Below are 14,909 nucleotides of genomic sequence, written 5' to 3'. Positions count from 1 at the left end.
ATGAGGGTAACAACGAGAGATTATTTGTTAATAATTTGAACTACACAGTTATGCTAAGGCCCTCTCCACTCCCCATTACCTTGCATGGGTGCACTAAGAGATAATGCTTTATATGTATGGGATGGAGTGGCAGGGCATCAGTTAGATAGAAACAAGGATACAAAACAGCATGTATGACTGTGCATGAATGGAGCTGGTTAAACAAGACAGACTGTGCTAGATCAAATACTTATACAAGGCTTAATTATATCAAGTGCAGTCATTGCTGTTTTATAAACGTACATTTAGGTAAAACATCACTTCAATTTATTTAATAAATAAATGTAACTATATATTGTGATTATTCAGAACATTAAAACTGTGAGACAATGAACGCATAACTGTGCTCCCAATATCATTTCTTCACTTACCCCCTTTTTGTGTTACTTTATTTAATATAATATTATTTTAAAGTTTTATTTCAACTAAATTTGCTATTATATATTTACGTCAATGTCTGTTTAATCTGACACATTACTGTTTATTTATTTGTAGTGTTAACTGATTTGGGAATAAAAAAACGCCCGCTAAGGACAACGAGACTAGACGTATCGCGAGAAAGCCCGAGAACATGGAAGCAAGACAACAAAAATAAATTTGTGTACAACAAGCCAGAGTGCATGATGGCGGCGTCGCTGCTGCGCCGGGACAAGAAAGCTACTGCCGCCCACTTGAAGGTAGACTTAAGTCGGACTGACAATAGCTCCGGGGTGCGACAACTTCAGGAGTTGCTCGACGTTGTGCTAAATCCGGAGACACCAGCGGCGGACACAGAGGCTCTGGACTGGTGTAAATGTCTGATTGCAGGAGGCGAAGGTTTCGAGGAGTTCTGCAAAACGGTCCGGTCCTATGACAACGCTACTCTGTGCGGACTGGTTTGGACGGCCAATTTCGTGGCATATCGATGCCGTACCTGTGGTATCTCCCCGTGCATGTCACTGTGTGCTGAGTGTTTCAATAATGGAGACCACACGGGCCATGATTTCAACATGTTCAGGAGCCAGGCTGGTGGGGCCTGTGACTGTGGAGACAGTAATGTCATGCGAGAGACTGGGTAAGTCCAAGCTAGCGGCTAGCTAAGCTGGCTAAGCTAACCAACGGCCAGTCCTGTTTTGACAGGTCTGAGTAAGATGTGACCTATCACAGCTAATACCTTTTCCTGATATATTTAGTCCCTTTTACTTTTTAGTTCAGTCTGTAAGAGATATGCTTACTGCCAGTCAGCTATAGTTTAGAATAAGAGGATGCTCCTCACATTAAATTATAGGAAACCCTCGTCTAAGCTGCTCTGAGCGTTAGCCAGCTGGCACCAGCAGCTGTACGTGGAGGTTTCTACATACTGCCGATATATAACAGCTTAGATAAGGTCTGGGACTTGGGTCATTGTGATACATGTGTCCTCTTTTACTACTGTTACAGACAGAATCAGCCACAACCCTTTATTAATAGAAAGTACACAAATAGAAGACTAAAACAAATATATAAAATAGGAGGCAAATGCTTGTAAAATAAGAGGAGAAACTAAACAAGATGGAATTATACAAGAGCAATTAATAACATGTTATACAAAGAGACCCTGTGTGGTCCAATTACTAGTAGTTGCAATGCAATATTAGTAATAATGTAATGCAGTATAACAGAATATCAAATGTAATAGGATGTACATACTATACCATGCTTATGCATAATAGTAATATGTAATACAATCTAATATTGTATAATACAATCTTATAAAATAAAAGGAATGATAGTAATACTTTATTATATTAGTAACATTATTTCTGATGTTATGGTGTGAAATAAAATGTTGTCAGCATCAAGCAGCTGACTGATTAGTCCAACACTCTTGAGCAATACATGTTGTAGTTTTGGTGTTGCTACAGATCTCATTGTGGATTATCAGGGATAAACAACAGCCAGAACTCCCATATTCTTACTCTTGATTGCTCATCAAACCCCAACCATCTTTACATCTGAACCCAATGAAATTCAACTATGAACCTTGCTGTAATCACATGAATTCCAATACCTTACTATTTACAATACATGATTCAAAGTATATAAAATGCAGTATGAACAAAATACCAGCATTTCAAGCTGCATACAGTTGCATTTTTGAAGCATGGAAGCCAGCAGACTTTTCTGGTTATTCTGACCCACAATCCTTTGTTCAGCAGACAAATGAGCAAGAGAGTACTATGCACTTGGTAAAGGCAGGGATTTTGAAAGCAGCTTATATTTAAACCCAACCTTCAGGTTAGGGCAATACCTTTGTAGAGTCACTGCTTCTGGTGTCACCTGTTAGAAGGATTCAAGACTTCAAACTGTTAAAAATCCCCATTTGTTTTTTTGCTGACAGGTTCTGCAGACGGCATCGGTTGAGAACGGGGGAGAATGTCCCCTCAATACCTCGAGACCTTCTCTTGATGTCTGAGATGGTTCTTCCTCGCTTTATCCTGTGTATCATCCAGTATCTGAGAGATGGGTACATTGAATCAGGTGAAAACACAGTCTTCTCTTTACAGCCATGTGATAATATTAAATACTCTGAGCCATTTACCATCTTTAACAAAAGCTGTAACTTTGAGACATTTCTCTTAAACGTTTTGGTGTCTTGTAGTATCCTATCTTCTATCATTCAATTTGATATGTTATACAATCTGTGGATATCCTGTTGCATATGAAGTGCAAACAGGATCTGCTGGGCAAGCAAGATAATTGTTTGCATCCACAATGATGTTCGCAATATACCGCGTCTGATGTCTTATATCTTATCTTGCTCTGCCAGACACCTCAACTGAGAGAGATCTACAGAAAGTCCTGCAGCATCTGGAGCCCCAGATCTCCTTCCTGGAGGAGCTCACCAAGATGGGAGGCGCAATGAGGACTGTACTGACAAAGATCCTGACCAATCAGCAAACATTCAAGGAGTTGAGCATGGGTAAATATCCGTACTAGAAAGCTTGATAATCATGAAGCATTAAAATACCACATACTTTTAGTGGTATTTTTTGGGTTGTAAGCAATATATATTAAAAGTACATGTCTTTTTTATTCAATTAATTGTTGCAATTTCTGCTTTGCTTCACGGTTGCAGGCAAGGAGGAGAATTTGTTTGCTAACAAGAACTATGACAAGTATTTGTCAGCCTTGAAGAATTCCGGTTTGGTGTCTGTGGAGGAGAAAGCCCAAGGTGCTAATGCTGATGTCGCTGTAGGTGCTGAAGGGGGTGCAGGGGCTATGGTCCTATTGGGTAAGATAACCATAACAGAAGTTTTTACACTTTCTACACACATGTACTTGAACCGCCTGTATTTTAGTTATTCAATTCAATATTTGTGTAAGATCTAATTTAGGGTTAAGATAACCAAACAGTTTAGACCTCAGCTCTTATTTCTAGACGAATTAAACTTTGCTTACATGATTTAGAAGATCCTCAAATCTTTCTGAAGTGAATTACATCTTATTTAAACTCATGTTGAATATTGCTGTTTGAACAAATTGTCAGTCTTGCAGACTGTAATATCTCGGGTAGCTGCTTTGTTATGTCAAGGGGCTTAAGATGCTGATCATGGCTGCCTGTGGCTAAATGTTTGTATTGCTTTTCTTAGGAAACGCAGCACCAGCGAGCCCAGATGAGTCTAATAAAGAGGTATGTGCCAGCATCCCAGATAGAATAAATCATAACTTATTTGAACCATTCCTAATTAAAATCTTAATAATTACCAAAATGGTAGTCCTTTTTCAATTCAATTTGATATCAACTGATCTACAGTTATTATGGAATGACTTACTAACCTCATTTTGTTATCTCTCAGGAGGACCAAGATGCAGGGCAGTCTGTTGGACAGAGGAAGAGGGTAAAGCTGAGCAGCAGTACCAAAGGTAAATGTAAAGGAAATGTAATGCTCTAGTGTAGAGTATGTTGTGTTAAACAGCCATCTTATTATGTGCCTTTTTCTGCCCACAGACCCGTGTATTATTGAATCTCTGAAGCATAAATGCTTTCTGGAGGAGTTGCTGTTCTGGACAATCAAATATGAGTTTCCTCAGAAGATGGTCACCTTCCTACTGAACATGCTGCCAGATCAAGATTACAAGGTATGCTTCTCTTATATGTTTTTTCAATTATTTGCTAAAATGCTAGTCTGTCATCACTTTAAGATGCATGTCTGTATTTTAGTTATAATATAATTCCTGATCATGCATGGCGTAGCCTCTCGGGTAACTGAAATGGTGCTTTTAAATGAATCAAATCCTCCTTAAAAACGACTGCATCATCGTAAGCCATAACTGTGTTATGGGCTTTTCTCCTCCTCTCTGGTAGATCACTTTTACAAAAACATTTGTTCAGCATTATGCATTCATCATGAAAACACTGATGAAAAGCCACGAGTCGGACACCATGTCCAACCGCATTGTACATATTAGTGTGCAGCTGTTTAGCAACGAGGAGCTGGCTCGACATGTGACGGAGGAGTGTCAGCTGCTGGACATCATGGTCACCGTCCTCCTGTACATGATGGAGAGCTGCCTTATCAAAAGTGAACTTCAGGGTAAGTTGTCCATATGTATCAGATATCTAATTGTATTGCTTCCAAAGCCCTTGTCACTTTTCAGCTGGTGGCTGATGTTATGCTCTACAGAACATGTGAACATCCTGTCTTGTTTTTCAGTGTTGATGTTGCAGTCTGATCATAAACCCGTCTGGCAGTATGCATTGTGAAACTGTTCCTTTATCATACCGAAATTCATGTTCTAAGCTTCAATGTCAGAACTCAGATGTCCAATTGTATCACTCAAAAGGTCACGTGTTATGGGATGCGCATGGCTGACATCATAACCGGAGTTCATTATAATCGTGTTAATGGTTCATCATTCACTCTATTTTATTAAGACTGCACCACCCTCATTTTTGGTAGAACAAAATGGGTAACTGAAGCCCGTGACATTTTTTGAGAATGAAATGCTGGCCTGCCTTCCAAGGAGCAAAATGCAGCTGTTGCTCTGCTTTTTATTTTTTAACATGCACAGATGTTTTATCTCTATGGCTTTTTGTTTGCAGGCTCTTTGTGAATTAAGCTTGAATTTGAAATACTTCAGTCAAGCCCTTCTTTTTATACTGCAGACAAACTCGTTACCCTAAATGGCGGCGAGGTGTTTGAGTAATTAGCCAGTGTATTGTCTTTCTTCACATTGAAGTCCTTTTCTTTTTTTTAATGACTAAATGAAAAACCAAGTGATGCAACATTCCATTTACTAATGCCTGCTTGTTTCCTTGTCTCTTTCCCCCCCCCTCCTTTTAGATGAAGAGAACAGCCGCCATGTTGTGGTGAACTGCAGTGAGGCTCTGTTGAAGAACAACACCTACTGGCCATTAGTTAGTGATTTTATTAACATCCTCTCACACCAAAGTGTCGCCAAAAAGTTCCTGGAAGACCATTCATTGTTGATGCTGTGGATGAGCTTTGTGTCATTTTTTCAAGGTAAGTCACAGTTGGATAGGTACATTGTATATTTAGAGAATCATCAAAATAAACGATTGCTCCTACTTTTAATTCATTTTGATCAATATGAAATATATAGAGTAAAGCAGTATCCGAATTGCAGGAGGCACAATATACATTGAAGGCAACATTTTTGTTGTTTTTGTTATGGATCCTCAAATTATAATATAAATATAAAACATTTAAAATTCCCTCTAATATTTTGAATCGTATTGCAATTCCAATATCAGATAAAATAATTGCAAATAGATATTTTTTCCCAAATTGTTTAGTATTACCAACAGTTCTTAGTGACACCTCACCTGTCATCTACTGATGATAATGTCTCATAGAGGAAGTGGGTGGTGGTGTGTAAGACTGTCACTATACTAGGATTGTGGTGTGAGCTGCTCACTTGTCATGTCTACTCTCCACAAACCTAAAAATAACTGTCACCCTTTCACAGTCGCCTGCAGGGGGGTATCCTCTTGCTGACTTGAGGTGCACAGTGTCACAAATACACGCATGTCTGCTGCACTGCTACTGCCTAAAATATTTGTGTTTAATAGAGAATTATTTGGCTTTCAGGATACACATTTGGTTTCTTAAAATAGAAATTTGTGTGTATATATAATATATATATATATATATACACTGACATTTTAATATGTGTGGGAACAAAACATATATTTAGCTCATATGGAAATTATGAAGCCAACACTGTCTAACCTTGTAAACCCTTTCCTGCTGTGATAGGTATGAACCTGAATAAGCGCGAGTTGAATGAACATGTGGAGTTTGAGTCTCAGACATACTATGCAGCGTTTGCAGCCGAGCTCGAGGCCTGCGCACAACCAATGTGGGGTCTCTTAACACACTGCAAAGTCAAAGTAAGTATGTCTTTACACACAGACCACTACTTTCAAACACATCTCCTGTGTGCATTTCCAATTATCTAGAATGATCAATTGAACATGCCTCTCAAGCATCCTGTGCTGCATGTACTGACTCTCTTAACCTTATTTCAATGGTTAACATATATTATCTATCGACAGGAGACACAGGAATATACTAAAACGGTGGTGCGCTACTGCTTGGAGACCCTGCAGATCTGGTTCGATGCCATTGGCTTCAATGACGAGGTGACATTTTAAAGCTAAACCACTTTGTAAAAAGCTTTTTCTTTTAACCTCTCCTTGTTTCTCATGACTGTTAATTCTCTTACAGCCTGCTCCAAATCAAGTGACATTTCATCTGCCACTGCACCGCTACTATGCCATGTTCCTCAGTAAGGTATGTCAAAGACTCAACCTTTAGACATGACTCCCAAGTATACTCATGTTTGTTTTTTAAAGTGAATTGTTTGGTTGAACATTCTCAGGCTGTAAAGTGCCAAGGGCTGGATCTGGACAGCCTCCTGCCTGACCAAGAGATGCTGATGAAGATCATGGTGCATCCACTCCAAATCCAGGTACACATTTCTGGTTGATATTCATGTGCATGCCTCTACAAGGTCTGTAGCCATATGTTAACTCAATCTTTTGCTTTGTATGTCTGTAGGCAAGCCTGTCAGAGATCCACAGCAACATGTGGGTCAGGAACGGTCTGCAGATCAAGGGGCAGGCTATGACCTACGTGCAGTCCCACTTCTGCAACTCCATGATCGACCCGGACATCTACCTGCTCCAGGTTTGTATTGATTTTGATGGAACATTTGTATCGGTCATAAACAGTTTTAACAAAATCATTTTTTCATTCTTTTTTCTATTTTGTTTTGCAGGTTTGTGCATCAAGACTAGATCCGGACTACTTCATCTCCAGTGTTTTTGAGAGGTAAACTCCTTCACATGCTTTCATATACCGTAATTTTCGGACTATAAGGCGCACCTGAATATAAGCCGCAGCAGCTCAATTGAATGATGTGTACATATATAAGCCGCACTGGACTATAAGCCGCAGGTGTTTTAATGTTTCATTACCATATGTAAGGGTTCGTGCACAGAGGGGATTGTCGGGAAAGAGATGGCTGTTTGAGGAAGCTCCCATTTATTAACATTTCAACAAACAAGTTGCATATTTGCATAACGTATTCAAGTGTTAGCATTTAGTGCAATAGTAGCTACAGAACATGTGCTGTGTAAACTGTACTGTATCACATAGCGTTTCAGACACACAAACTTTTCAACTTTCAAACTTAAACGGTGCGCTCCCAGCGCACGTACCGGCAGTGATCTACAGCAGTGGTTTTCAACCAGTGGTACGGGGACAAACTGTCTCGCTCTCGTAATGTCTGTCTGTCTTGCTCTCGTTCCGTCTCTCGTACCACTCTCGGTTCCACTTTTACTTTTGCGCGCTACCTGTCTCACTCTTTTCCGGCCTCCAGCTTTTCCTGCTGGAGCCCGCCGCTTAAAGGTGGGGGGCGCGGACCGGCCATAGAGCCCATAGAGTTAAAGGTGGTGGACTGTAACCTGTAACATCCATAGATTTAGGAGGTCCCCTAGTGGCCGTTAGCTGTAAAAATCCATAGATTTAGGAGGTCCCCTAGTGGCCGTTAGCTGTAAAAATCCATAGATTAGCCACACCGTTATATAAACCACAGCGTCGAAAAATGGGAAAAAAGGCGCGGCTTATAGTCCGAAAATTACGGTAATCTTAATTTGTCTTGAATGTAATACAGTTCAGAAGCATGATCTTCACTGTCTTCTGTCACGAAGGTTCAAAGTGGTCGACCTGTTGACCATGGCGTCGCAGCATCAGAACGCCGCGCTGGACTCTGAGCAGGAGAGGCCGATGCTTGAAGGAGCGCTCACCTTCCTCGTCATATTGACAAGCCTTCGCGTTCATTTGGGTAAGTGGTACAACCGAGTACGCCCGCAGTCTACAGAGAGACATCAAGCTTCATTTGTATAAACAATTGCATTCAGTAGAGCTGTAAAAATAAGAAACAGCTTACAATAAAATCAAATCAATCCTGTGCCATATTACTAGCAATATCTCTATTGAGTTGTGCTAAGTGGTATTTAATACGTGGCTTCAATTTGAGTCAGATTGTCATTACATTCTACTTCTGTGTCTCACCAACAGGGATGACGGATGATGAGATTCTGCGGGCGGAGATGGTTTCACAGTTGTGTATGAATGACCGTACACACAGCGCACTGTTAGACCTTGTATCCTTCAATACCTTTTTCATTACAGATATATGTTCAAGAATACCTATGTTCAGTCACCCGTGGTAATCTTTTTCCTTAAGAGTGTTTTCCTAGATCCCTGAGAATCCCAACCCAAAGAGTGGCATTGTCCCAGGGAGTTGTAGTTTCGAGGAGATGCTCTCTGCTGTGGCTGACTTCAAAGCCCCGGTGTTCGAGCCCGGAGGCTCCATGCAGCAGGGCATGTACACACCAAAAGGTACGGTGTTTGTTGGACGAGTGGAGGCATGACACAAACAGTCCATTGTAACGCATAACCTGTTTATAAGCGTTTTGTAAAGTGCAGTAGGGGAAGTCAATGTTTTTTTTAATAGAAAAAACATAGACATTTTAAAGTGCTTACATTTATATCATTAAGAATTTCTGTAAAGCATGCTAGTTCTCATTTTATAAGTGTTGTAACAGTAGTTAACCTTGATCCAAGTCTCACATTATGCCATGTTGGTCTGTGGATTTGAGAGTATTGGGCTTGTAAAGTCTTTGAAAAGTCCTTACATTTGATGTTAAAAAAGATGTGGAACCCTGATGATAGATATATTTCACAACCAACCTAGAGGGAATACATGTTATCTATTGCATTTCAGACCGGTGTGTCCGGTGCCTTGCTCAAGGGCACCACGGCAGGGCCCAGGAGGTGAACTGGTGAACCAAGCACTTAATATGCTCATTTGTGGGTCGAAATGTGTAAAAAAACAAATGAATATGAGGCCTCAACACCCTGAAAGCATTGAGCATTAGATCTGTTATAAACGTCCTCAGCAGACCACTTGGGGGCAGGCTTATACCACTAACATAGAGAAGGGGAAAATAGGAAGAAAGTGAATCAATGTCACTTTCTACCAGAGGTCCCTTAACATTTATCTTGTTTTTTTTTAAACAGCGGAGGTGTGGGAGAAGGAGTTTGACCCCATCATGGTCGTTCTCAGAACGGTCTATCGCCGTGACGTCCAGTCAGCAATGGACAGATACTCAGCATTGTAAGTAAACACTGTTGACTTGGTTGCCCCAAGTTAATGGTTTGTTTATATACCTAAGATATTTGATAAACAGGGATTTTTCGTTTAAAAACCTTTATCTTATCCCTTTTCGCCGATTGTCCTTTTTATTAAGCTTCACAGTATTCTATTATTTTAAAAAGATCCCTGACAAAGCCAGCCTGCATCATACTCTGCTCAGTGTCGTAGGGTCAACTCTCTCACCTGCCCATGAGGGGACATGATAAGGAAGGTCAGGTCTAGCCGGTGCTCGATTCGGTTCCAATTAGCTAGCTTGTCGAGCTGAATCAATATTTCAGTCTAAATTGTAATAGAATTGAGGAAATCTTTCTTGTTCGATTGCGGGTCGTACGTTTCCCAAGACAAACACATCCATGGAGGTGAAGGAGATACCTTGGGGTTAATTTTCTTTACGGTCGCTGGAACGAGAACAGATGCTAATTATACTCACTGAGTGCATCTGTATTTGAAATAGCAGTTGGGAAGATAACCTCTTATATAATGGGATTCAATGCCTTCTTTGAAATAGTATGGGCACAATCACTGATAGCACTTATTTTACAAGCTCTATACGCTTTTTTCTAGGACAGGTTTGCTGTTCTAAATCAAATGAAACAAAGGCATATTTCTCCTTGAAGCATATTGAAGCTGCCGTAGCCACCTTCAGAGTGTGATAGCAGCCTCATGTGGCTCATTCACACGGGTTGAATATGATGGATTGCCTGTCAGGCTGGCCCTGGTTTTATATAACAATGATCCCATCATCACTAATAGAGTGAGCGCCCGTGCTGCCTGTTGGCTGCTCTGTTGCATAGACTAAAACCCCTTTTTATGCAGTGAATTATCCAGAACAAATGTTCGGTGTCACTTCATCAGACTCTTATTTCTTTCATGATCTCTCCTTATGTGCGAAATTCAACCTTTTATGTTGTGAAAAGCTAGCTTACTCCTTTATGGGTGCGGTGAGCCCTAGGTTTTGTGTATTACTGATGTTGATGTATTACTTACTTGTTTATTTATTCTGTTAAACAGTTTAAAACAGTCTGGTCTTCACACTGGCAACCCATGGCCACCTTACAAGGAGAGGACTGCCCTGCATCCGTGTTACAAAGGCCTTACCAAGCTGTTGCACTGCAAGACGCTGCACATCGTGATATTCACTCTCCTCTACAAGGTGAGCCTTTTGATGACTACTGCTATAGTCCAGCCCTTCTATCTCAATATACCCCTTGTGCTAAATCAAAAGTATTTCTGTTTGCCATATTTAATTGATGCACATGTAATATGATTTGAATAGATGTTGACACCTTAGACGATATTTTTAGAATACAGGACTTTCCAAGTATAGAAGGTGCAGCTGCTAGTTTGGATGAGGTATAATATAGATGTAGTTATTAACGTAATACTAGTTTTAAATATACAGGGCATTTATATTTTAGATTTAGTAACATTTTTACAGTGATTTTGCTTCTTTTATTTAATTTTCATATATTTTGTTTTAGTTTCCTTTTTTGGGCCATGTACAAAGTCTCAAGTTTGTTGCTTCATATAAATAAGAAATATACGCTTAGAGATCTGTGTAGAAATGACCATGATGCTTTGAGTTGACAACTGCACCTGAAATGTTACCCCCTCCCTAGTTGGTCAACATTAAACCCGAGCTGAACCGCTTGGTTAAACGGCATTAGATCTACTACAATATTTAAATCCTGTGAAGAGATTGTGGCTTTGCACAGTTTTAGTTTACTATAATAAAGCTGGTAATAAAGGGTAAAGTGTGTCTAAACTAATAGTTTGATATGTTCTAGGTCTGGATGGACCATCAGAACATGTCTGAGCATGTGCTGTGCATGGTGATGTACCTGATCGAGCTGGGCTTGGACAACCAGGATCAAGACAACAAGCAGGAAGAGGTAAGACAGGGCTGTTTGAGATAAAACCCCCTCCTCACTTTCCACACTTCTAGTGCCTAACAGGATCTTATGCTTGCAGGAGCCTTGCATTGAGGAGCACTGCCATGACAGCTGGTTCCCTGGCACAAACCTCCTCTCCAACCTGCACCACGTCATCAACTTTGTCAGGGTCCGGGTTCCTGAGACGGCTCCTGAAGTGAAGAGAGAGGCCCCTCCCAGCACCAGCACTGAAGCTTCTTCATATGGCCAGGTAACGGGGGGGCTCTGTCTGAACCACAGTGATATTGATTGCAGTACAAGAATCAAATGAAAACTCGTAGTGACTACACTGACTCCCAGGTTGTTAGTCACTGCGTCCTTCCTGCCAATACCAGGAAAGTAAATCAAATGAGTTGCTGGGGATGAAAGCTGAACACCTAAATGCTCAAGACCCAGTACGGAAGTATTGTAATAATGTGTGGCTGCGAAGGTTAGACTTTAACACTTGATAAGTCTAGAGGATGCCAGACTAAAGAATAAAGCCAGAATAAAGGTATTCTGAGACTTATGATGCCGTTGGTTTTTCTGTTGGTGTATTTAGTCCCTCTTAGTCAAGTAATCAGCGTAATGGACGTCAGGCGTGGTTTCGTTTGGATTGGCACTCAAAGCACAACCGCGCTTATGCTGATGGCTCTCTGCTGCAATTGAATATGAACAACTTTTACCAACAGCGTAATAAACATTGTAGACTCATAAACACATATTTGACATGGCATGAAGGGACTGAATCTAAAAAGTAAGTGTACTATGAGACTGCCTCTAATAACTCTTAAAGGCTTTGAAAGATAAATAATTTGCGTCACCCCTTGCTATTTGATTATCAGCCGATAGGGTCTTAACGTTATACCTGCTGCTCATATGCTTTCTGCACTTATTCCATTCCCTGTCATCGGTTCCATGTAACCCACCAGCCAGCACATCGTCAGGGAGCGAAAGTGGGTGGAAACTACTGGAATTGACAAACAGTTACATCTTACTTGTTATAATAAAAATAACTATAATACATTTGAGTTATAGGCTCATTTTAAAACACTCAAGGACACCTAACACATACACAGTTACAGTTTGGTTCATCAATGTTCCCCTTTCCTCTTTCATCTCATTACCGTTATTGTTGTTGTTCGTTCTGCTGTACTTGCTCCACAGAACTCCCGGCGTCTTTCAGGGAATTGGAGAGAGGTACCTATCAACATCCTTTTTTATTTTTTAAGTTAAAAGGCTGGTGGCTTCAAAGTCACTGGCAGCTGTTTTTCTCCACTTTTTATCGAAATATGAAAGGATTTTCTTTTGCACACGTTTGTTTTGTGCTTTTTCAAATGAAGTGTGCCTTGGTGTGTTTATGGTGTGTGCATATTGCTGCGCTTCAGCAGTTCCCCTCCCTCTTGACTGCTGAAACTAATTACATGTGAAATGCAGGTTTGGGGAAACGCTTTTTAACCGCATGTCAGTATGATTGATGTTGCCTTGACTGGGCTATATTATATATGTTTATTTAACGGTGCAGCTCAGGTCCTTTTTGTCAGGTTAGGTCATGGCTATCTTTAAGAAGGCTTGTGTGCCCATCATGATGATTTGAATTTTCCTCAGGAATGTTTTTGTTCTGAGTGCTATCGGCAACGTTATTCATGAAGCGTCAGCTGAAATGTTATAATGGACATTTTACTTCTATGTATGCTGTGTCACTATGGTAAAGAGTCACCCCTCCAATCCATCAAAGTCCTTCAGACTGCCAGTGATGCAAATTAAGAGATGATGTTTATGCCCAAAGACAGATCTCTGAAAGCATCCAGCTGCAGGTGGAATAAAGGGATGTTTCTCACAACAGTTTTCTATTTATCTGTTTGCATACTCTGCTGATATGATGTGGACCTGATACTTGAAATGTTGTGTGCTGTGAGCCATTTTGTTATTTATGTATGTACCATAAGTGTCTCCAAATAGCTTTAATCTTAGGGCATGGTATATTAACGCTGCCAGATTTGAGTGTTTTATCCCCCAAACAAAAACAATCTTCTCATGATCTTGTTAGTCATGACGTGAATATGTACTGTTGTGTGAATAGATTGTTAAAACAATATGTGTTCTATGTTTTCTTAGAACCTGCGTGAAGCTCAGGTGTTCAGCCTTGTCGCGGAGCGGAGGAGGAAGTTCCAGGAGATAATCAACCGCAGCAACACTGAAGCCGCCCAGGTCGTCAGGCCCAAGAGTTCCTCCACACGCTGGGTCCCACCAGGCACCCCCCCTCAGCTGGTGACGGAGATTCTAGAGATCCGAGAGAGCATGCTGTCCCTGCTCATCAAGCTCCACCAGAAGCTCTCGTCCAAGCAGAACTATCTGTCGCCGTCCTGGCTGGATGATATGGACACGAGTCGTCACACTCACGGAGATGGCATTACAGCCATCGAGCGCATCCTCACGAAGGCAGCCGCGCGCAGCTGCCAGATCAAGCGGAGCATCCAGGACATTTGTGGAAAGACGTGTCCTCCTGTGCCCCCAAAGAAGAACAGTCCCTCTGACAAGAAAACCATGGATAAAGATGAGAGGTAAGATCATCATGTACAGTTTAAATCTGTTCAATTACATACTCACCACCACCACCACTACTACTGATTTATATGTGCACTGCTCCATAATGCATTTGCAGCACTTTATAGTTTTGCGTTGTTGCACATTGATATGTATCACAGCGATATCAAAAGGGAGTTTCATTATAATTTGTATTATTAAAATCAAAACATTTTTTATATTTTACAACATACAAAAATAACTTATGTGGCCAAAATAGCAGCAGATAAAAGATTGCATCTTTTATTTTTATTTCGAAAGAAAAATAATACACACAAGTATCCTTTCTGTGTTGGCAATGACACTGTAGTTCATTTTGAACCACCGAAAAAATGGTGTCTAGTGGCTACTTCCAAAAATCAGGTGAAACTCAGTGGGTTTTGACTCCCCGCCAGACATTCACCCACTAGTCCGTGTCTCCCATTTCCCTCCTCTAATGATGATGGAATGGGCTATAACCGTTTCATAATTGCCTGCTTTTGGGGTTGGCTTCACCTCACAGACCGGAGGTAAAGGTAGGAGATCTCACACGAACTGGTGCAGTTTCCATGGCAACCGTCAGGCAGCAGTGCGGTCAGTGGGAGCGAGAAGTAAGAAGCGGCTGCCCATTCCTCACGCTGGTTGTCGGCGCCCCTGAAGCCATCAGTGAAAGTTATTGAGCTG

The 14,909-nt window shown here is 40.9% G+C and overlaps 1 protein-coding gene across 1 annotated transcript in view; it reads left to right on the top strand.

Moving 5' to 3' along the window:
* Positions 1 to 621: 621 nt before the first annotated feature.
* The window catches only part of ubr3 (ubiquitin protein ligase E3 component n-recognin 3), a 37,261-nt gene continuing 22,973 nt past the window's right edge, over positions 622 to 14,909 (top strand). Inside the window, 23 exon segments of the mRNA XM_079662462.1 lie at positions 622 to 1,093; positions 2,399 to 2,538; positions 2,828 to 2,980; positions 3,137 to 3,292; positions 3,651 to 3,691; positions 3,858 to 3,924; positions 4,010 to 4,140; positions 4,367 to 4,595; positions 5,346 to 5,525; positions 6,282 to 6,415; positions 6,581 to 6,667; positions 6,753 to 6,818; positions 6,907 to 6,996; positions 7,086 to 7,214; positions 7,306 to 7,358; positions 8,240 to 8,373; positions 8,610 to 8,695; positions 8,792 to 8,933; positions 9,615 to 9,711; positions 10,762 to 10,903; positions 11,538 to 11,642; positions 11,722 to 11,892; positions 13,779 to 14,224. Coding sequence (XP_079518588.1) covers positions 660 to 1,093; positions 2,399 to 2,538; positions 2,828 to 2,980; positions 3,137 to 3,292; positions 3,651 to 3,691; positions 3,858 to 3,924; positions 4,010 to 4,140; positions 4,367 to 4,595; positions 5,346 to 5,525; positions 6,282 to 6,415; positions 6,581 to 6,667; positions 6,753 to 6,818; positions 6,907 to 6,996; positions 7,086 to 7,214; positions 7,306 to 7,358; positions 8,240 to 8,373; positions 8,610 to 8,695; positions 8,792 to 8,933; positions 9,615 to 9,711; positions 10,762 to 10,903; positions 11,538 to 11,642; positions 11,722 to 11,892; positions 13,779 to 14,224 — 3,413 coding nt within the window. The 5' untranslated portion in view covers positions 622 to 659.

Source organism: Notothenia rossii, assembly GCF_949606895.1.
Source record: "Notothenia rossii genome assembly, chromosome: 2".
In the NCBI taxonomy this organism is placed as follows: Eukaryota; Metazoa; Chordata; class Actinopteri; order Perciformes; family Nototheniidae; genus Notothenia; species Notothenia rossii.
This window is presented reverse-complemented; position numbering and strand designations above follow the sequence as displayed.